We start from the raw sequence: 23,675 nt of genomic DNA on the forward strand, positions 1-23,675 counted from the left end.
ATCTGTATATAAGACACCTGGGAGCCAGAAATCTTTCTGATTGAGAGAGGGTCAAATACTTATTTCCCTCATTAAAATGCAAATCAATTTATCACATTTTTGACATGCGTTTTTCTGGATTTTTGTTGTTGTTATTCTGTCTCTCACTGTTCAAATAAACCTATCATTAAAATTATAGACTGATCCTTTCTTTGTCAGTGGGAAAACGTACAAAATCAGCAGGGGATCAAATACTTTTTTCCCTCACTGTATCTTGAATAAAGACAGTACTGTACAGACAGTGGCCGTATTGAATATAATGAAACAAAATGGTCAGACATTAAGAAAAATTAAGCAATGCATACAGTACACACACTGTACCAGTATGTAGAATATTCAATCCCAATTATGAACACATTTTACATGTATAAATGAGGCTAAAGGTGTACCAGTGTGTTCATATTAAATTAATGTGATGTGTCAGTCTCAGAAGGCCAACTCAGCCTTCCTGAAGAAAAACAAACTCAGCCAGGAACGTTCATATGAGCAGTGAGTTTACCAGGATCTCCTATTTATTCCACACCAAGTCCTTTCCCCTATGCTAAAAAAAAAATCACACAACTCAGAGAATATAGTCATCCTAACCATAACCTGTCCTGTCATTTGTTGACTTAACTCTGAGGAGTTTGCATACACCTCTGTGGGGCTGAATGAAGCCGAGCCATGAAGCCGAGCCATGAAGCCGAGCCAGGAGAGTAGAGGCAAAACCAGTCAGTTGAATTTAATGAGGTCTCTGGGAGGTCAATAGGTAAAACTCTCCACTTGGGTTTGTTAATGAAGCAAAATTGCTCCGACTGCACTGCTGTAACACAGGGTTTCATAGTACTGTAACAAAGTCTCCTCAGCCTCGGCACGCACACTCGGTTTTCCCTTCAGAGCTTGGGCTTGTTGCAGTCCCCAAACAAAATCATGCCTAACTCGACAATCCCGACCCAGAAATCGACCTCTATCGTTTAAAATGCAACGCTATGCAAGTGTGTCCCTTACAGATCGCTCTTGTACACAGTGGCCTAAATATGGAGCTATTAACTTTAGTTGATATAGGGTTCATGTCTGAAAATGATTAGACGAGATCGTGATATCTGAATGATCTCCCCTTGACAATATTACATCATGATTTAATAGAAGTACTGATCCTAGAATCTAGGATCCAGAATGTAGACGATTCACACAGGTGCACAGTAAGAAAAAAACAAACTGGACAGAAAAACATACAGGAGACAATTTCAAGTAGTCATTTTTATATATAGGTATATAGTCATATATTATACATTTAATACAGGCACATTGAGATCGATCATAAAGTGAACAGAAAAAAAAAAAGTGGCTGAGATATTTGTAAAAATGTACATTTTATGAGAAATCAAACTAAACTCTCCTTTTGACATACAAACAAACATCATAGTGACAAGCTCCAAGAAAAAAAGAAATCACTGGATGCTATGTAGAGACAGCAAGAACCAGCTCGCTAAATATACTTTGCATATATACTCAGTTTCTGTATGGGGGTTTCTGATCTTAGCGGGTGAATCGAGAGTTGATATGATATTTAAAGGAGAACTCCATACATTTTTTTTTAAATTCTGATTTTGATACGCTGTTCCCCTCTTTAAAAACGTTCCTTACATGCTACGTTTGTTTTCCATGATAACGCTTTAGTTTAGTAAACTCCAACTCCATTCGGATAGTCACACATTATTTGGTTGGGCCATATATAGTGTTCTGGAAAATATTATTTGTGTATAATTTTACCCCTCATTCAAATCAAGTTAGTATCTGCCTCTACAATTCTACTGAAGGTGGAGTCTTAAACTGTATCTTAAACAAATATCACCCTTAAAAACCGTATACATAGAAATAAAACATGACCAATCATTCAAAACAGTGATGATTAATCCATGCCTTACAAAACATAATTGTGACTTATTGTACTGTATACAAAACAAATCCTATTTTAGACATTGACTTCACAAATGCATCTCGATCAACACTGTTAAACAATAATCACATTTCTCATAGTTCTAGAAGACTGGCCACATGGACTAGGTATTTTCTCATAGTTCTAGCAGACTGGCCACATGGACTAGGTGTTTTATTGTGCTGAAAAGTTATATCTTGAGGTTTGGTCAGATCACATTTACTAGTAAGCGATGCGATTAACCATATCTACACATAGCGCCTCTGAAAAGGCACCCTATTCCATAGTGCACTACTACTGATCAAAAGTATTGCACTATATATATTGTAGGGCATAGGGTGCCATTTCAGAAGCAGCAGAACGTTAACAGTATCAACTGTACCAAATACCAGGGTCCGTATCCACAAAGCGTCTCAGTGTAAGAGTGCCGATATAGGATCAGTTGTCTTTTAATTCAGTATTGATCATATTATATGGCCAGATCCTAGATCAGCACTCCTACTCAGAGACGCTTTGTGGATATGGGCCAGGAGTTTACAAGCATACAGTGTTCAGATGGCCACATACATGATGGAACACTAACAGTCCACAATCAGTGTTACTGGTGTGCCCATATCAATGTTTGTAATGAAAATACTGTACTCTGATCATTATCTATACTGTCAAAACTGTGGTTTTGGGGAGAAGGCATTGGAAAAGGTCGTCAAAAACCCGCGTTAGTGATATTGATAGAACTGCTACATAAGGTGTATGCAGCTCTCCATCTAGGAGATGTAGCCCTTCTAGATACTGGTCCTCCATTGGTATATAAGGCAAGAATGAACCACTCAGTATGAAATCGAGTCAGCACCAAGAACTGTTGTCTGTCTCTCTCCTCACAGGCAAACACGGCAGAAATGTAGCCTATCACAACTGGATAGCATCTTATTACCATTATCAAAAGATGACAAGGTATATTTTCTTAAGGCATTTCTAGAATTGATTTGGCTGGATTGTGATAAAGATGCTCGGCTAGAAGGCTGTCCAGTGCTCTCAAATAGACCGAAGGCGGTTTGGGAACAAAGATCTCCATCTGATCAAATATAGAACAAAATACCCCAGTAGAAAAGACGACATCATAGCAAAGACACAGAACTGAGACAGTGAGTCCACTGGACCAGCAGTTTCTGGAAGACAGATGCCTTTTGGATTGACTGGTGTAGAAACTGGAAGCATTTTCCCTTCAACATCCAAAAATAAGATAAAACAACAACTTGCTTTTTCTTTTCGTTAGCGGTGCTTTTTTAACATACAAAAGGGCATAGAGAAAAGTTTTTCAATGAATTTATCCACAGAAAGAAAGAGGCAGTGAGGTCAGTTAAGTTTAGTTTTTTTGCTTTTGAGAGAGAGCTGACCTTCCTTGTGTCAGAGAAAAGAGCTGACCTTCCTTGTGTCAGAGAGCTGACCTTCCTTGTGTCAGAGAAAAGAGCTGACCTTCCTTGTGTCAGAGAAAAGAGCTGACCTTCCTTGTGTCAGAGAAAAGAGCTGACCTTCCTTGTGTCAGAGAGCTGACCTTCCTTGTGTCAGAGAAAAGAGCTGACCTTCCTTGTGTCAGAGAGCTGACCTTCCTTGTGTCAGAGAGCTGACCTTCCTTGTGTCAGAGAGCTGACCTTCCTTGTGTCAGAGAGCTGACCTTCCTTGTGTCAGAGAGCTGACCTTCCTTGTGTCAGAGAGCTGACCTACCTTGTGTCAGAGAGCTGACCTTCCTTGTGTCAGAGAAGAGAGCTGACCTTCCTTGTGTCAGAGAAGAGAGCTGACCTTCCTTGTGTCAGAGAAGAGAGCTGACCTTGTGTCAGAGAAGAGAGCTGACCTTGTGTCAGAGAAGAGAGCTGACCTTGTGTCAGAGAAGAGAGCTGACCTTGTGTCAGAGAAGAGAGCTGACCTTGTGTCAGAGAAGAGAGCTGACCTTGTGTCAGAGAAGAGAGCTGACCTTGTGTCAGAGAAGAGAGCTGACCTTGTGTCAGAGAAGAGAGCTGACCTTGTGTCAGAGAAGAGAGCTGACCTTGTGTCAGAGAAGAGAGCTGACCCTGTGTCAGAGAAGAGAGCTGACCTGTGTCAGAGAAGAGAGCTGACCTGTGTCAGAGAAGAGAGCTGACCTGTGTCAGAGAAGAGAGCTGACCTTGTGTTATTACCAGTTGTCAGAAGCGACAGGACAACCGATTAATGTTGTGCCATGATAACATTTGAGAGAATCTGTTTAGTTTAAAAAAATACAGCTTATACCTTCATTTCTTCATTGCACATGAGAATAAAAAGAACCCAGGAAATAAAGGTAAATCAGCAAAAAACATGACTTGAGTCTCACAAAGTAAAATACTCGGTGATCGTACTTGCAATGGAGAAGAGAAGGAGAGGGGGATGAGGGACGATTGTGTGGCATTTCCTCTCCTCTTTCTTCCCTTTTCTCACCGTTTTACCCAGAATCTTTGTTACTACAAGAGCTTCAGTGGAATACATACACAATTTACAAAGGAGAGAACAAATATATTTTTAGATTGTTAGTGCAGATTTGTTTCATTTTGACATTTTTTGTTGTTGTATATAATATGTATGTATATATAATCCATACATTGTTACATAACGAAACTCTATGGTTCTGACTTTATAAAAGTCTGAATTGATCAGAAAGCATTACACTTCTCAATATCTATACATTTACATTTCCTGACAGCCCAACTTCATTTATTATTCTTTTTTAAACAGTGTTCAATACTCAGCGCTGCTTTACTGTACTGAGAAGCTCTCTTCTCGAGACAGACAAGGTACATTGGGACATAATGCAAAGTGTTTGGATGCGTCACAAAAAACCTGTTGTATTTGCTGCACCTCTCCCCTCTCCCCTTTAATAAATAGGACAAAAAGGACTAAAATATTGAAAATACATGTTCAATAAAGTCGTTGTGCTTGGGGGTCCAGGACGACGTGCCTACTCAACAGTCTGCCATGTAACGACCTAGGAGAAGGAACAAACATGGACCACTCAGGTTAGACAACAATATAGACCACATCATTCACATTTGACTAACCAAAAGGGAAAAGTCTCTTCACCTCAAGTCACAACATGATATTACCTGTAGCTCATCACGTCTACCTAAGTAACAACAGATCATGTGGCGAGTAGGGAAAAATAAACCCCATTCACAGTTTATACTGCTCTGCTTCATTCCTGCACCTATACGTTTCAGCTGCACAAGCCTTCATCAGTTGTCAGATTTTGTGTCTAGGTTCTGGTCCTATACGTACCCGTGGCAAACCTCTTCTTGTTGAGGGACAGTCTGTACCCGGTTCCCAACAGCTCTATGTCCACCCCAGACAGCGTGCTCCCCTCACTCATAAACTGCACAGCCAGGGTGGTTGGGGTGGACGGGCCGTCGGAGAGCTCAAACTTAGCCCTCAGAGACCCCGAGCCTTCATTATCAGACTTCTCAGAGATATCACTCAGCTTCCAGAGAGACTTATTAAGCTCTGAGTTCCTGGTGGAAAGAGACGAAAGAAGACTTGTGAATATGTAGCTTACACACGTAGTTGTACTACCACTCTCTATCGCAGAGACATGAAAACCATCGATACACTATTACTACTTTTGTCATGGAAAAATTCATATCAATCAGTCAATACGAGTCAATCAATCATTCAAAGCGTCAATAACTAAAAAGTAATGATGTCCACATATTCTCTGGTCGTTTCTCTCACCAGATAGCATTCGGCAGGGACTGCATGTTGGTGACCCCTCCATCTACAGGCACTAGGACCTGTACGTTGGAGAGAGGGCCAGGACAGAGCATGGACTCTGGGTTGTAGTGGTAGTCCAGCCTCAGGTCAGTGGTGGCGGGGTCACACTTCCAGTACACTGCCAGGTTCAGAGGGGTCGATGCGATTCCTTTAGAGGACACCTGCATACACAGGGACACAGCATGAGGTCAGAGGGTAAAGGGCAAATATCATGTGTCATGGATCCCTCCGGAACTTTCATTAGGCACACCTGGCCCCTATTCCCAGTGATTAGTAATTGTATAGTGTGTCCTTGGTTCACCATTGTGCTGTCGATTATTGTTACAATGTCCGTTGGTACGGGTGAGTACCTGTGCTGTGTGTTTTGGCTTTCGTGCCCTTGTGGATTGTGCAGATGATTACGGGTCTCGTCCCGTGTGTTAATCATTGTGCAGATGATTACGGGTCTCGTCCCGTGTGTTAATCATTGTGCAGATGATTACGGGTCTCGTCCCGTGTGTTAATCATTGTGCAGATGATTACGGGTCTCGTCCCGTGTGTTAATCATTGTGCAGATGATTACGGGTCTCGTCCTGTGTGTTAATCATTGTGCAGATGATTACGGGTCTCGCCCGTGTGTTAATCATTGTGCAGATGATTACGGGTCTCGTCCTGTGTGTTAATCATTGTGCGCTTGTGTTATTTATTTGAGGTACTCCTCGATCTTTTGTTTGGGTTTCTACCCTGTGTTTTGTATGGTGTTTGTTTCCCCGTGCCTTTACACGGTGCGCAGTAATTTGGGTAAGAAATAAAAAAAACTATTACACATTCCTGACCGTCTCCCAAATCATTCATACCAATGTGAAGATATACCAAAAACAATTAATACATTCATAAACCGTTCGATAAATACATTTACAAATTCAAAAGTGATGGTAATAAGTGTGTCATATTTGGAGTCAAAAACATTTTACTTTTAGACTTTTGCATTATTACTACAAGAGTGAGTGTATAGTATAGGAGTCTACAGTATACTGAAGATGATTTAGTTTAGTCTGGGACCAACCTGGTATTTGAGGATGTCAACGTTGTGGTAGGATGCAGCAGGGTTCTGCTCTGAGGCTTTCCTGAGGTACGATGTGAGAGCTTGCATGTTGAACCAAAAATCCTTGGTATGAGCATCACTTTGTGAGGGATCACTGGATCACACACGGGAAAACGATGACTCAATTATTCATTGCTCTGCTCAGTGGCTCTGTGTGTGTACAGAGCTCCAATAGCTTGGAAAGAATGACCCTTTTATTGCCACCCAGCTATTAAATCTGAATTCCATTTGATTCAATTAGTCCAGCTATGTGGTCTCAGGGTTACCCAGGGAAAGCAGAGCAAGAAGGAGAGAAAGAAAAGAGGGAAGAAAATAAAGATGGATATGGCTAGATACATGCTGGCTATACCAGAGAAAACACAACAAGCTTTAACTGAGAGGTGATAGCGCGTGCGGAATGAGGTGATAGCGCGTGCGGAATGAGGTGATAGCGCGTGCGATGATAGCGCGTGTGATGATAGCGCGTGCGATGATAGCGCGTGCGGAATGAGGTGATGGCGCGTGCGGAATCAGGTGATGGCGCATGCGGAATGAGGTGATGGCGCGTGCGGAATGAGGTGATGGCGCGTGCGGAATGAGGTGATGGCGCGTGCGGAATGAGGTGATGGCGCGTGCGGAATGAGGTGATAGCTTGTTGAAAGTTGATGCAACACTCTTGTAGACATGGCTTGTTATGAAACTAATGTCTGAGGAGGAATGGTGGAAAATAGTTCCCTGTCAGGAGAATGAAAGCTTTATGACTGATGAAATCCAATTTCCCCCCCCCACATACCCCTCTATCCCCTCATCCTCCGTCCCGTCCCCCTCATCCCATCAACACCCCTCTCCCTACTGGCTGGCTCCCTGATAGACTGACATGCTCCAGTTTGGTTTTCAAACAGTGTTAGACTTCCTTTGGTTCATTATGCACGCACGCACACACAGTTGTATTGGAATGTGGCCTTTACTGATATAGAATAAGTACTAATCATTAGCTGAATGTTTCTCTGTGGTCCTACACACCTGTATGGTAACTACAGATCCATCAGATTATTTCAAACATTGTCTGAATGTTTAACCATTCAACTGTGAATAAAACATGATCTGAACATTTGAGTTTCTCCACTCACCTGAACAGAAGTGTCTGGTTGGGGAGGATCTGCTCCAGCTTGGAGGTGTTCTTCAGTTTGAAGGTGAGCATGGCAGGGGAGGGGTTACTGGTGAACACCTTGATGATACCCATGGGGAAGGACAGGGTCATGTCACCTGTGATCTTCACTATGCACCTAGAGAGTAAAGGAGTGACAGCACATTAAGGGTTAAAGGTGATATTCACTATGCCGCTGAGGGGCACAGCAGCACACAAAGGGTTTTTAAGCCTCTGTCCACTAGTCCAGTCTACCACAGAGTTCTATAGCCTGAAGCAGTTCACACAGTCTCAGTTTTAGTTAGTCCAGTGATCTAAATCCGGACAGAACTCAGTCCAAGTCTAAATTAGACCCAGTTCAACTCAGTCCAAGAGCTCTATTAAATCCATATCGGCTCAATCGGAAATTACCTTTACATCAATTAAATAGAACCCCAAGTCTAAATTAGACCCAGTCCAAGGCTACCTTAGTCCAAATCTAAACAAGACCAACTGGTCTAACCCCATCCCAGTCTGCTGCAGCGTGGTCCATGTGCAAGACTTATCCCTGCCCTGTGTGTCCGCTGCAATGCTTATGAAATGTTCCATTCGCTAATCCCTGCAAAAATAAGCCTTCTGCACAGCAGCAATTTAACAGCAGTTAACCAATAAAAGGGTGTATGTTTTCTCTGCCCCAGACTATAATCTGCCCCGTGTGGGTTATCCACTCTGAAAGAATGGTGTCGGCCTACCAAAATCTTAAACATTCCACACAAGCAGACACACACGTGCACGCACGTGCGCACAAACACACCAGGGTTTCCATTAGCCGCTAATAGATGGATTTTGACCCCAAAAAATGAAAATGAAATAAATAAAATTGGCGCCGGCCAATTGTCAGGGAGAAAAGAAAAAGGGGCATTTCAGCCTATTCATTGATTGAAATACCAGTCGATGTAGCACGATGTAGCACGATGTAGCACGATAGCTGCTGCTACAGCTCATCAAACAGCTGTTTGATGCTGCTGCAGTGAAACATGCTTTTATAAGCCCAATAATTGAGCAGCAATTCTAAATGCAATTGTGTGTTGAAAACAATGGCCACGATTAAAAATAGCTGCTATTTTTATTTCTGGTCATTTAAGCGTACTTCCGACTCAAGTGCATAGGCAACTAGGCACGCTTCAGCGCGTCACACACCACTTTGCAATGAGCTGGAGGTAGTATGCATTTTGAAAACATATGCTTAAATTACCTGAAACTTGATGGTTTTACTACATATTACGTGGAATTTCTTACCTTGCTTCAAAGTAGCCTAGCCAAAATCCAACCAAACGCGCAGGCAATTATTTTATAAAGACTTCCATATGCCATTGAAACCAGTAGCCTATTTCTCTCACGTTCTATTGGTTTTCAAATCAAATTTATTTCATTGGCCAGTAGCCAAAGGCACAATCCTAGTCATATTAGTAACCCGTGCTAGTCTTTAGATCTCTCCCTCTTTCTACATTTCTCACTGATATTTACATCTCATGAAACCGCTCACATGTGCAGTGTGTTTCTGAACAAACATTCGCATATAGCCTACTGCACTGTGCACATTGCTGCACTTATAATGTAAAGAAACAATATTTGATCAACATTTTAAGCTAAACGTTCTGATCTGTTGCATGATCCTCATTACTTTAACAATTTTTGGATGTAGCCTAGGTCTACTGGCTGTATGATTTTGGGATCTATCGTCCCACAACTGTCCTAGAGTCTGTTTGGAATAGGCTATTTCTTTCTTTCTCGCACAGAATGACAAGATGACCAATAGAATAAGTCAACTTTTTTATTACGGGCGATAGTAGATTGACATAGGCCAGTGATTTTGCTGTTCGCTACTCATCTTGTTGGCTGAGGAAAAGCATATGTGGACAGTTATTCTTACATCTTCAAATTGCGCTTTGGAAATCGTTAAGAAGGACACACACCGTTCCATCTTTGAGTTGCATGTTGTGTTAAGATGAAATACCATAAACTAAATGTGATTTCTGTCATTCTGAGCACTATGGGTGGACGTCCTAATCAGGTTACTCACCCAATGCACGTGGGTCCGGTACATTTCTTAAATGTCCTGTAAATTAAAATGCTACCGGTTAAATGTCCGGCACCACATTTTCCTATTGGAAACCCGGACACACACAGAGAGAGAGAGAGAGGCCCACTGGCTCGTCATGCTTGTGTAAGATAAGTGTGAAATATGGAGCAAAGTTTAGCCTGTGTAATTATTTGTGAAACATATTATGTGTATGGACGAGTTGAATACCAGAATGCAGTATGAGTTTACAAAACATTAAGAACTGCTCTTTCCATGACAGACTGACCAGGTGAATCCAGGTGAAAACTATGATGCCTTATTGATGTCACTTGTTAAATCCTCTTCAATCAGTGTAGATGAAGGGGAGGAGACAGATTCATGCTTCTATAATGTTTTTCCTTTATTCTCCCCAATTTAGATCTTGTCTCATCGCTGCAACTCCCCAATGGGTTCGGGAGGCGAAGGTTGAGTCATGCATCCTTCGAAACATGACCCGCCAAACCGCGCCCACTTAACCCGGAAGCCAGTGTGTCAGAGGAAACACAGTTCAACTGATGTCCGAGGTCAGCCTGTAGGCGCCCAGCCCGCCACAAGGAGTCGCTGGAGCGCGATGAGCCAAGTAAAGCCCCCCCAGACAAACCCTCCCTTAACCCAGACGATGCTGGGCAAATTGTGCACCACCCTATGGAACTCCCGACCACGGCCGGTTGTGATAGAGCCCGGGATCGAACCCAGGTCTGTAATGACACCTCTAGCACTGCGATGCAGTGCCTTTGATCACTGTGCCACTTGGGCGGCCTAAAGAAGGATTTTTAAGCCTTTTAATCCATTGAAACATGGATTGTGTATGTGTGCCATTCAGAGGGTGAATGGGCAAGACAAAATATTTAAGTGCTTTTGAACGGGGTATGGTAGTAGGTGCCAGGCGCACCGGTTTGAGTGTGTCAAGAACTGCAACGCTGCTGGGTTGTTCACACTCAACAGTTTCCCGTATATATCAAGAATGGTCCAACACCCAAAGGACATCCAGCCAACTTGACACAACTGTGGGAAGCATTCGAGTCACATGAGCCAGCATCCCTGTGGAATGCTTGACAGGTGTAGAGTCCATGCCCCGACAAATTGAGTCTGTTCTGAGGGCAAAAGGGGGTGCAACTCAATATTAGGAAGGTGTTTCTAATGTTTTATACATTCAGTGTATGCCCCAATGGTTGTTCATGGTGTGTGTGTGTGTGTGTGTGTGTGTGTGTGTGTGTGTGTGTGTGTGTGTGTCTACAGCACCAGTCAAAAGTTTGGACACAGCTACTCATTCAAGGGTTTTTCTTTATTTTGACTATTTTCTACATTGTAGAATAATAGTGAAGACATCAAAACTATGAAATAACACATATGGAATCATGTAGTAACCAAAAAAGAAATCCACCCTTTGCCTTGATGACAGCTTTGAACCCTCTTGGCATTCTCTCAACCAATTAACGGGTGTCCCTTGTTAAAAGTTAATTTGTGGAATATATTTCCTTCTTAATGCGTTTGAGACAATCAGATGTGTTGTGACAAGGTAGGGGTGGTATACAGAAGATAGGACTATTTGGTAAACGACCAAGTCCATATTATGGCAAGAACAGCTCAAATAACAAAATCGAAATGACAGTCCATCATTACTTTAAGACATGAAGGTCAGTCAATGCAGTCACAACAACCATCAAGTGCTATGATGAAACTGGCTCTCATGAGGACCGCCACAGGTAATGAAGACCCAGCGTTACCTCTGCTGCAGAGGATAAGTTCATTAGAGCTACCAGCCTCAGATTGCAGCCCAAATAAATACTACACAGAGTTCAAGTAACAGACACATCTCATCATCAACTGTTCAGAGGAGACTGCGTGAATCAGGCCTTCATGGTCGAATTGCTGCACAGAAACCACTACTAAAGGACACCAATACGATGAAGATACTTGCTTGCGCCAAGAAACACGAGCAATGGACATTAGACCGGTAGAAATCTGTCCTTTGGTCTGATGAGTCCAAATGTGAGATTCTTGGTTCCAACCGCACGTGTGGTTCCCACCGTAAAGCATGGAGGAGGTGGTGTGATGGTGCTTTGCTGGTTACACTGTCAGTGATTTATTTAGAATTCAAGGCACACTTAATCCACATGGCTACCAAAGCATTCTGCAGCGATACGCCATCCCATCTGGTTTGAGCTTAGTGGATTTATCATTTGTTTTTCAACAGGACAATGACCCAACACACACCTCCAGGCTGTGTACAGGCTATTTCACCAAGAAGGAGAGTGATGGAGTGCTGCATCAGATGACCTGGCCTCCACAATCACCGACCTCAACCCAATTGAGATGGTTTGGGATGAGTTGGACCGAAGAGTGAAGGAAAAGCAGCCAACAAGATCTCAGCATATGTGGGAACTCCCTCAAGACTGTTGGAAAAGCATTCCAGGTGAAGCTGGTTGAGAGAATGCCAAGAGTGTGCAAAGCTGTCATCAAGGCAAAGGGTGGCTACTTCGAAGAATCTAAAATATATTTTGATTAATTTAACACTTTTTGGCTACTACATGATTCCATATGTGTTATTTCATTGTTTTGATGTCTTCCCTATTATTCTATAATGTAGAAAATAGTCAAAATAAAGAAAAACCCTTGAATGAGTCGGTGTATCCCAAATTTTGACTGGTACTGTACGTGTGAGGTGTGTGTTGGCTTGCGTGCAGTGTGTGTCAGACCCAGGCTGGGGCCAGCTCTCTGAGCTGTAGGTGGTCATGTGAGACTCACTTAGCGGGATCAGCTCCTTTGAAGTAGGCATTAACAGACTCTGTGAAGGCCACAGCAATGGGCAAGGCATCCTGGGACGCCAGGGTCACTGGGCTGGGACCGCGAGACGTCCCTGAGAGAGGGAGGGAATGAAGGTGGGGGTGGAGAAATGGAGTGAGGTAGAGGGAGAGGGAGGTAAAGAGGGAGCGGGACAGGTTGAGAGGACGAGAGAGTAAGACCAAACAAGATGGAATGAGTGTACTGTTATTATTACTGAAGTATACAATTCAATATCAAAAGCATCACACTTATTCATGCAAAAAACAACACCTGAAGAACACAGTTAAGTTACCAAATAAGGTCAGTCATTACGGAGAAAATGAGGAACAATTCCATTTCAAAATATCCAAGCCATTACATGCAAAAATAATCCTACCTGTCCAGGAATGACATTTTGTTTGAATAAAAGAGGAGGTATTATTAAGTCAGGTTACCATTCATCATTTGAGTGAATAACTGTTAGGGATCTTTGAGTCAGAAAGTTAAATACTGGAATGAACTTCCTACCTCCAGACTTGTTATTCAACAGAACACAAACATGCTGAACTCGTTATTATGTTGATTACGCTGTCAGAGACACTTTAAGAAGATATATTTTTCATGAGCAGGCAGACATTGTTAGTGTGTCACAAAAAGGGGCATGTCCGGGCTGACTGACCACACGCCCTACCTGAAGGCGTTTCACAGCACTTCTCAAAGGTGGGCAGCTTCCCGATGAAACCATCATCCTCTTTAAAGGCCCAACAAAAGAAAAATAGGAAAGAAACCAAAAAGCCACAGAAAGTGGTGAGATGAGGTGAGGTTGATGGTACTGGGCAGGTGAGATGGTACAAGGTAATGGGCTCTCAACCAAAACACCTGTGTGTGAATGTGAGCGTTTGTGTGAGATTAGAATGGTGAGAAACCCTAAAGACACTGTGTAGTAGGCTTCACAGAGACAGAACAGTAAAGCAGTGGTTCCCACTGGGTGGCAGGTAGCCTAGCGGTTAGAGCGTTGGGCCAGTAACAGAAAGGTTGCTGGTTCAAATCCCCAAGCTGTCAAGGTGAAAAACCTGTTGATGTGCCATTGAGCAAGGCACTTAACCTTCATTTGCTCCAGGGGCGCTGTACTACTATAGATGACCCTGCAAAACAGCACATTTCACTGCACCTATCCAGTTTGTGACAATAAAACCCTTTTCTCGGTTACTGTACCACAAACTGAATTTTGCTCTACCCGGGGTTCCCCTGAAGTACTCCTTTGTGCATTTTAACAGTAGGTCTATGGTCTAATTAGTCTTCTCAAGTACCCCTGTGCATAGACCAAGTACCCCCAGGGGTCCTAGTAACCCTGGTTTGGAACCACTGCAGTAGAGGGAGGAGGAGGAAGAGAGGGGACTCACTTTGGCTGAGGAGTAACAGAGGACAGGGAGAAAGGAGGAACTCTGGTTCCGGAGAGGAGAGGGAGGGACGAAAGATACGCTCAGGCCCTGTGAGGAGGAGAGGAGTGAGGGAAGGAGAGAAGCCCAATAAGGTTTAAAGACAAGAAGTGGGTTTAGGTCAGGTGAGAGTGGAAGAAAGGAAACAAGCAGAAAATATGGGGAGGAAAGGGAATACGAGAGGGAGGAGAGGGACTATATAAAAGAGGAAAGAGGAGAGGAAAGGGACTATATAAAAGAGGAAGGAGGAGAGGAAAGGCACTATATAAAAGAGGAAAGAGGAGAGGGACTATATAAAAGAGGAAGGAGGAGAGGAAAGGCACTATATAAAAGAGGAAGGAGGAGAGGAAAGGCACTATATAAAAGAGGAAGGAGGAGAGGAAAGGGACTATATAAAAGAGGAAGGAGGAGAGGAAAGGGACTATATAAAAGAGGAAAGAGGAGAGGGACTATATAAAAGAGGAAAGAGGAGAGGGACTATATAAAAGAGGAAAGAGAGGAAATGCACTACATAAAAGAGGAAAGAGAGGAAATGCACTACATAAAAGAGGAAGGAGGAGAGGAAAGGCACTATATAAAAGAGGAAGGAGGAGAGGAAAGGCACTATATAAAAGAGGAAGGAGGAGAGGAAAGGCACTATATAAAAGAGGAAGGAGGAGAGGAAAGGCACTATATAAAAGAGGAAGGAGGAGAGGAAAGGCACTATATAAAAGAGAAAGGAGGAGAGGAAAGGCACTATATAAAAGAGGAAGGAGGAGAGGAAAGGCACTATATAAAAGAGGAAGGAGGAGAGGAAAGGCACTATATAAAAGAGGAAAGAGGAGAGGAAAGGCACTATATAAAAGAGGAAAGAGGAGAGGAAAGGCACTATATAAAAGAGGAAGGAGGAGAGGAAAGGGACTATATAAAAGAGGAAAGAGGAGAGGAAAGGCACTATATAAAAGAGGAAGGAGGAGAGGAAAGGGACTATATAAAAGAGGAAGGAGGAGAGGAAAGGGACTATATAAAAGAGGAAAGAGGAGAGGAAAGGGACTATATAAAAGAGGAAGGAGGAGAGGAAAGGCACTATATAAAAGAGGAAGGAGGAGAGGAAAGGGACTATATAAAAGAGGAAAGAGGAGAGGAAAGGGACTATATAAAAGAGGAAAGAGGAGAGGAAAGGGACTATATAAAAGAGGAAGGAGGAGAGGAAAGGCACTATATAAAAGAGGAAAGAGGAGAGGAAAGGGACTATATAAAAGAGGAAGGAGGAGAGGAAAGGGACTATATAAAAGAGGAAGGAGGAGAGGAAAGGGACTATATAAAAGAGGAAGGAGGAGAGGAAAGGGAATATATAAGGGAGGAGAGAGGGATGAGAAGAAGTGATAAAGAAATATGAATTGAGGGAGAGGGGAGGAGGTGAAAGGAGAAGAGGGGAATGGAGAGGAGAAGACTGTAAAGAGGAGTAGAGCGCAGAGAGAGGAGGTGATGGAGCTTGGTTATGTCCTTACCCACTGTGGGTGTGTTGGAGGCACTGAGAGAGGCAGTGGAGGACAGGGAGGAGGAGCTCTCTGCCCGGGCCAGGGGAGCAGCCGGAGGAGGACTGGCGTTGGACAACGTTTTGGTCGGACTGAACGGCCGCACCTGGTTGGTTAGACAGCACAAACCCAGAAATCAACCAATGGTAATGGATACCACTAATTAACCCCATACAGTGTAAATAGCAAGAGTAAAAAAACAAAAAAACAATACTCAATACTCAATACCCACAGTTTAGGTTCTCTAAGTCTAGTGAAGATACTGGAGATTCTCTATCAGATACTGGGCAGGTACTCACGTGGAGATTGATACTGGGCAGGTACTCACGTGGAGATTGATACTGGGCAGGTACTCACGTGGAGATTGATACTGGGCAGGTACTCACGTGGAGATTGATACTGGGCAGGTACTCACGTGGAGATTGATACTGGGCAGGTACTCACGTGGAGATTGATACTGGGCAGGTACTCACAATTTCATTGATTCCTGTGAGTTTTCCTGTGGGTAGTTTGGGTCTGGAAGAGGGTCGTGGAGGAGCCACCATGGCCCCAGTTTGAGGGGTAGTGGGTCGGGCCAGGGCAGGCACTGCAGGGAGGAGGAGGGACAAAAAGGAAAGAACTTCCAGTAAGAATCCAGGGTATGATGAGGTAAAACATGCTGCACTATATGTAATATACTTCTGATACAATTCTTAACAGGTTCAGTGCAATTTGAACTTTTTAGACATCACTGAGTCACTCAAAGTAATGCAAAACCATGCATCAACACAGAAGTCACGACATGCACAAATTCTAAAGCATAAAATGAATACAGAACACAATTCCAATCACTCACAAAACTTTGTGTTAACAATTCTCTAAGGCAAACAAGCATATGCCCCTCAAAACAAAAACAAAAAGCCACATTAAATGAAAAATACATTATTCAACAAAACATATTGTAAATAAGGTAGAAATAAAATAATAGTTATAAAAGCTGGAAACTGCAAAAAAAAATTTTAAAAGTAGTACAAAAGAGAAAAATGGCAAAGGCAAAACTTTACACTTCACTCAGGAAAAAACCCATCTCAGTTTATGCCATGCTAGAGGTTACCGTTGTGTGCTTGGCTAGCTGCTGCTGCTGCTGCTGCTGTCACCATCCCCTCTGTCAGTGCTGAAAAGACCTCAGAGACAGAGGAAGTGCTGACCTCCACAACCCCACTGCTCAGCGCCATCTTATTATAGGGGTCAGCGGGGTCATCAGAGAAGAAACAGATGGACCGGCAAGACTGAGGCCTGCCGGTAGGAGGGTTAGACTGGGTCCGGTCGCGGTTGACCGGACCTGTACCCGGACCGCAGCTCTGCTGGCGTTGGACTGGCACAAAGTCGTCGTTGACGTCGATCCACTGGCTCTGGGACCAGGTAAAGGCAGACTGGTTCTCTCCCTGAGGCATGCTGGTTGGGTCTGGGCCTGCGGGGGCTGGGCCTGCGGGGGCTGGGGTTGGATCCTGGGGTTCTATGGGCTCATCCTGCCGGGTGATGGGGGTGCTCTGGGCCCGGATAGGCTTCAGGGCCAGAAAGGGGTCAGCTGGTGAGTTCCATGGAGAGAAGGTGGTGGTGGTAGTGGTGGTGGAGGAAGGTAGAGGGGTGACCTCTCCTTTGGCCTGCTGCAGGCCGTCTGCAGGTGGGGGAGAGGAGAGCTCCTGCTGTAACACCCCCTCATCTGTAGATGGCACATGACCGTCTAGGGCAGGGCAGAGTGATGAACCTATACCACAGAGTAAGGAGGAGGAACCATACTAGCTAACATTTACAAAGGTACTCATGCAAACATCTTTATATTCCTACGTCATATAATGATTTCTGTTGCATTATACTGAACAAAATAGTACTTTTTTTTCACTCAAAGAACAAGGCTTGGGGATGCCCATCTACAGATTACTATAATTAAACTACTTTCCATCCATGGAACAGCCAGGTGTAGGCATAGTTCACTGTGAACTGCAATCCTATGCAATCTCTGTGCAACATTAGGCAATGTGAGTGTCAGGCTGTGACAGGAATGAATGCCTGGCATGTTTCAGTCTTAACTGCTAATAAATAGTGTTAGAGGATTACAGCTGGTTGAGAGGATATCAGCTACTCTGACTTGGAGTGTTAGGTCCTCACACCACGCCGACACAGCCGTGCCACATAGCCGTGCCACACAGCCGTGCCACACAGCCCGCTCAGCTTATCAAAGCTAGGCAGGGCTCTCAATCCAACACGAATTCAGTTATCCATCTTCCTCATTGGATTGGTTGTACAAAGAATACACAACTACAACTAACAGTCCATCACTGAAATCCTACAATAAAAGAGTGGATTGGAGAAAATTGGCACAAACATTGAAGAAAAAATAATCACCAAACACCAACAACAACAAGCTACTGAATAAAACGTTGGATGCAATGTTAAGGCTTTTTGTAAATGAGGTTAGATAGTTGGACACAGATTCAGTACAGTGCAACCGCACAGAAAACACGGGTCTAAATCGGTGCAGTTAGGGCAAACATTTTACCTGCCTCCCCTGGCAGAAACACAGGGGACTCGTTAATGTGTAGAGGACATAGAGGAATGGAGAGGAAAAGAGAGTCGATGTCTGGAAGAGGAGGAGGCGGGGGTAAAGGGGGAGAAGGGAGGGTTAACACACAGAGATAGAAAACAACACAGCAACTAAAGCAAACCGCAAAGAATGGGCTAAAATAACTACCTGCAAAAGAACAAAGTCAAAAGTCAGAAAGCCCTACATAATCAAATAAAACTATAGCCTAATCATCTCTTTCAGGCTTGCCAAATGACTGACTCCAAAGCAGATGCATGTTTGCAGTCCAGTCAGGACCAGATGTATGTTTGCAGTCCAGTCAGGGCCAGATGCATGTGTGCAGTCCAGTCAGGGCCAGATGCATGTGTGCAGTCCAGTCAGGACCAGATGTATGTTTGCAGTCCAGTCAGGGCCAGATGCATGTTTGCAGTCCAGTCAGGGCCAGATGTATGTTTGCAGTCCAGTCAGGGCCAGATGAATGTGGTGTATGTGTGTATTAATGGCTGGTAATGTCTCTATTGTACACAGAGACCTTAAACAGGTCTTAAAAGGACTTAAGAGTCATCACAGTATCCTAACCAGGGCACTTTACACAGATTTTTTGGCTTTTAAGCTGGAACTTTTGACAATAACGAGATAGTGTTTGATAACATACGTGCCAATAGGCCTTATCGCCAACCCTCTGACCCAAACTAGGTGCCAATTAACTGTGGATTACGATTAGCCCAGTCAATGGGTCAGTTCTAACGTCACTATTTCAACACACACAGTCACGCACAGACACGCACAGAGACTCCACACTACATAAACCTTGCCACTGAAACCAGCTTCTCACATATCTGTACTGGAGTGAGAGGCAGGACAGTGTGAACGAGAGAAAGAGGGATGTAAAGGAAATGAAAAATAAACTAAACACACGTGTACTTACAAATGCAAATACAGCCCCCCCCTACAGCCAAATGCATACTAATCAAAACTGTAACAATAATTATTCATCAAATAAAAGAAAGTTTAAAATAGACAGTTAATTGAATAACAAAACTGTAAAATAAAATAAACTGTAAATAAAATAAAGTAAATGTGCAAAACCTCCCCACACGACACTTGATGTCAAACTTTCAAAAAAAGAATCAAAAACCAAGGTTACATGACATATTAGAAAGTCCTATCAACAATAAACACACAGACACACAAGTTCAGTTTAGGTTGGGAGTGAGCACCCAAAACCAGCCCGCAAAAAGAAAAAAAACCCGCTACAATTACCAGGAATTCTGCAAAAAATGGGTTTCATTTAGGAAATCTGTTCCAAAATATTCCCACAAATAAAAATAGACATACGTGATTGTATTTAATTACATTGAGACACTATCTCTTTTGGTGTCAGCCACCCATAGGAATACATTGAAACGCTCTGTTACGCTTGAAGGGCGGGGCTTACCTGTTGATGAGGATACTGAGGAGGAGGAGCCTCTTAGGGTGGGGGCAGGGCCGAATGGATCCAATGAGAGAAGGTCATTATTGAGAGCAGGTCTACTGCGCGGAGAGGAGAGGAGAGGAGAGGAGAGGAGAGGAGAGGGCAATCAATGGCGTGTATCAAGTGTTTCTGAGCCAATTTGTATCTATAAAAAAGTTAGGAGAATCTTTATCCTGTACTTACTCATTGAAATATGTTGACATTCTGGCCTTTCCCAACTCATCGCCTGGTTGAGAAGAGAACATACAAATAACAACCTTAACCTCAGCACACACACAAGGTTACATAGGTGGAGGAAACACCCTGTCCCATTCACCCCCACCCAGACAGGCGTTTAAACACACACTGTAGGGAGCAAGAGAGCCCATGCTACAGGATAGGGCTGCAGTGCTCTCTGTGTGGCTCACACTAGTGTGTTAATGTGTTATTTGTACAGTGGCAGAGGTTCCCCACCAGCAAGACATTCCTCTATTGGTCCCAAATATAACCCATTTTATTTTCAGATCTACATCAAACTACATAGCTCTGTGGCAAACAGATAGTGTTAGAAAAGCTTTGTTAAATGTTGAAGATGAGCGTTTTGAAGCATTGCTTTATTAGCTAGCATGTTCGTTTGTGTTAGCTTTAGCTGTAGAGTACAGTATTAGCCACAGGGTGGGGGGTGGAGGTCTACTTGGCATGGCATGTTTGGTGGGTGTGGTGGTGGTTGGGGCAGACTGACTAGAGAGGTACGTATAGTACTCACCTAGCACCTGAGAGCCTATCGCTGAGTGGGAATGCATTCCTGACAGCCCTGAGCATGTTTAAAACACATGGCTATGAATCTCTTAACTCTACCAAATATACATAGTATCAGCCTTAAACTCTATCAAAAAGTTGCATTATCAGCCTTAGCTCTACCAAATATACATAGTATCAGCCTTAAACTCTATCAAAAAGTTGCATTATCAGCCTTAGCTCTACCAAATATACATAGTATCAGCCTTAAACTCTATCAAAAAGTTGCATTATCAGCCTTAGCTCTACCAAATTGCTAAAATACTTGAAAACTATAACTTGATATGATGGTAATACGAATATCAAAGGATAATAAAGTGATGTTATTTAAACTGTGTATGATGCTACTTAATATATGTGATATATGTATTTCTTCATGGTTTACTTGCTAACATCCTCTAATAGTTGACAGTTTGAGACAGTTACGTGACTTGTTGCATTCCTTTATAGACAACTATTCATTTGTTCAAGCAGAAAATCAAACATAGCAAAATACACAAATTGTAGCCAAAAACTCAGGAGGAAAAATAGCATTTCTGACATGCAAAATAAAAACAAGCAATTAATCATTAATCTTACTCATAGCTTAGAGGGGGAACGGAGTCCTCTCTCAAATACACACATATAAAAAACTAACTACGTTTACTTTAGCTGAGGATATGTTGGTTTTGGCGAGGTTGCTAGGATTTTATTTGTATTTTTCAAGAACGACCCGAGGCAACAAAAATGAAGTTAAAAAGTCAAAAATGGTCGCAGCCATCAAACAGGAGGTGGAGAGAGAGAGGGGTCAAATAAAATACTCACTGGATTGGTTCCTTCGCATCTGACCCTGAGAATATAAACACACATGAATTAACTACAGCTAGGATAAGACACACACACACACAGAACTTCAGCCCTCATCCTCCACAACAACAAAAAGACTCTAGCAATCTCAAAACATACTTTACTGTACAAAGACAAACTGAATATCAGAGAAAAGTACATTTGAAGTAAATGTAGGTAAAACATGGTTGTATCTGGAATGTTCTTGTCAGTACTTAGATGTCTTTATAATAACAGACAGTAGGCGATTTGGTATAGGTCCTAGATGGAACCCATCTTCAGTACTGCAGGGTGAATTCACTTCTGCCTGTACACAGTGTCTCAAACTACCCGTATTTAAGATGACAGCTCAACGTTCCTCAATGTGTTACTCTTTCAGAATCAACACTTGCGTAATAACTTACTTCCTGAATAACACTTTCTAAAAACAGAGATATGCACAATACAGGCTATATTTATCAGGTGGCGGTACGGTACTCACAATACCAAAAAACTGTCCCGAACTAAAATATAATTGATACATGGAAAGGTTGAAAAGCGTATTATTAACTATTCCCTGAGGAGAGGCTTTTTCCACATCAGTTTTAAAGAGACAGTAAATCACAGGATTAAGCTTCTCAGACACATACCAGACATTAAACCTAGGGTGAAAAACGCAGCTGCACAGAACAGACAGGACACAGTATCTAACCCCGCACTGCCATCAATCAGGTACGAGAGAGAGAGAGGAGAGCGATATTCAAACACTAACACAGGCAACCAACAGAAGATCTGATGTACTTCTGTGTAACCCAATGGAAACTAAGACCATTAATTCCAATAAAGCCTTTATTGACACACTGAAAAAGGAGAGGGAGAAAGAAGGAGAAGAAGAGGAACAGAAGGGGTTTAGAGGGAGGCAGCTAAAGCGTCAAAGCGCCGTGGTGCTGAGGCCTGGGTTTAGTCCCACAGGCACTAGGCAGCAAATGGGTTCAATTACGGCTGTAGCCCGCCACACACACACACACACACACACACACACACACACTACAGATCTCAACACAGTCACACATAAACCATTCCGGCTTCCACTGCCGTTTCAAAAAGGAACAAACAGCACAGAAGGGAACTGAGAAGGAGAAAGACAAATGGCAAGAAAATTGATGCAACGTTCATTATCGCCTAGATTTTTTAACTAGAGAACATTTAGCGCAGAACATTTCTGTCAATATTAAGGTGGAAAGAAAATATTTAAGATTTGACGGAGGGAGCAATAAAAGAAAACGGAGGGAATATTCCGGTACTTAGGTGAAAGTCCAAACAGAAAAAGACAAACAGTAGGTTGCTGTTTGTCGTTGGACTAAGAAAATATTTGAAATGTTAAGTCCTGCTGTCGAGCAAAAACTAATTTGTAATGAACCAAATCTGAATTTCAGGCCTGGGAAAAGCCAGAGAATGTTTTTCCTCAACAAACTTCTTAATGCTTCAAAAATAACAAAGACATTCTCCATAAACGTAGGAATTCTCACCAAAGTTGATTCATTCCATTTAAAACAAAAAGTTCACAGAATCATGCTTATTTAAAACATATCTGAAAAAAACATTTCTAAACACTCAAATGTAATGGTTGACTAACCTCCTTAAAGAATCACATACAAGTAATGTCCAAACCCAGCAGCAAAATGCCCCTAATAAAACAGTAAATAGCAATAGAGAGATAGAGAGAGCATGGTAGACGAGGGGGAGAGAGGGTCAATGAGAAAACAAGAAAGAAAGAGATTCCGTGACTGTCGTTTAGAGTGGTAGGACTCCTCTAGCTGACACAACCTCCTTCCCAAGCAGCACACGGAGTGTTCACACACACTACTGTTTTAAAGTTTAATGGCAGGCGCTATTTCCACCCTGAGCAGGCAGACAGAGAGCGCGGCTCAGAGATTTCGAGATGATATGGCCAGTCAGTCAGTCAGTCAAAGTTGAATGGAGAGGTCAACTCCAGGGCTAAAGGTCAGGCCAGGCTCTGCGTGCTGGGGAGCTCTGACAGTCTCTGCATGCCATCTCATCCCATTACGTGACAGCAGGGTGAAGCGGTGTGTGACTACTGACTCTACTGTAACACCGGGCAACTAATTGTACAGCAGTGGTACCACTGCTTTTAAAAAGACTGTTCCAGAACCTAGAGACAAGGCCATTCCACCGTGGTGTTAAAGTACAGCAAGAGAGAAAACAAGTGAAAACCCAAGAGTATTTGTGATACATTTTTACCCTACCGGTCAAACACAGAAAAACAAATACAAAA

At 42.9% G+C, this 23,675-nt stretch overlaps 1 protein-coding gene across 20 annotated transcripts in view; it reads right to left on the reverse strand.

The window, feature by feature from the left end:
• Positions 1-1,263: 1,263 nt before the first annotated feature.
• Positions 1,264-23,675, reverse strand: part of LOC106569536 (F-BAR domain only protein 2) — a 78,912-nt gene continuing 56,500 nt past the window's right edge. For 3 of the 20 annotated variants that reach the window (XM_082955896.1, XM_082955908.1, XM_082955909.1), the window contains 16 exons: positions 21,380-21,404; positions 20,544-20,591; positions 19,982-20,024; positions 19,763-19,857; positions 18,301-18,381; positions 16,855-17,508; positions 16,235-16,347; positions 15,735-15,867; positions 14,209-14,295; positions 13,497-13,556; positions 12,788-12,899; positions 7,922-8,077; positions 6,774-6,906; positions 5,690-5,889; positions 5,240-5,469; positions 1,264-4,949 (listed from right to left, as the gene is read on the reverse strand). In XM_082955896.1, coding sequence (XP_082812022.1) covers positions 4,927-4,949; positions 5,240-5,469; positions 5,690-5,889; positions 6,774-6,906; positions 7,922-8,077; positions 12,788-12,899; positions 13,497-13,556; positions 14,209-14,295; positions 15,735-15,867; positions 16,235-16,347; positions 16,855-17,508; positions 18,301-18,381; positions 19,763-19,857; positions 19,982-20,024; positions 20,544-20,591; positions 21,380-21,404 — 2,193 coding nt within the window. In that variant the 3' untranslated portion in view covers positions 1,264-4,926. The remainder of the gene's footprint in view (positions 4,950-5,239; positions 5,470-5,689; positions 5,890-6,773; positions 6,907-7,921; positions 8,078-12,787; positions 12,900-13,496; positions 13,557-14,208; positions 14,296-15,734; positions 15,868-16,234; positions 16,348-16,854; positions 17,509-18,300; positions 18,382-19,762; positions 19,858-19,981; positions 20,025-20,543; positions 20,592-21,379; positions 21,405-23,675) is intronic. The other 17 variants (XR_014378791.1, XR_014378792.1, XR_014378794.1 and 14 more) reach the window with 17 other exon arrangements.

The sequence above is a fragment of the Salmo salar genome, chromosome 01, assembly GCF_965601325.2.
Source record: "Salmo salar chromosome 01, fSalSal1, whole genome shotgun sequence".
Taxonomy (NCBI): domain Eukaryota; kingdom Metazoa; phylum Chordata; class Actinopteri; order Salmoniformes; family Salmonidae; genus Salmo; species Salmo salar.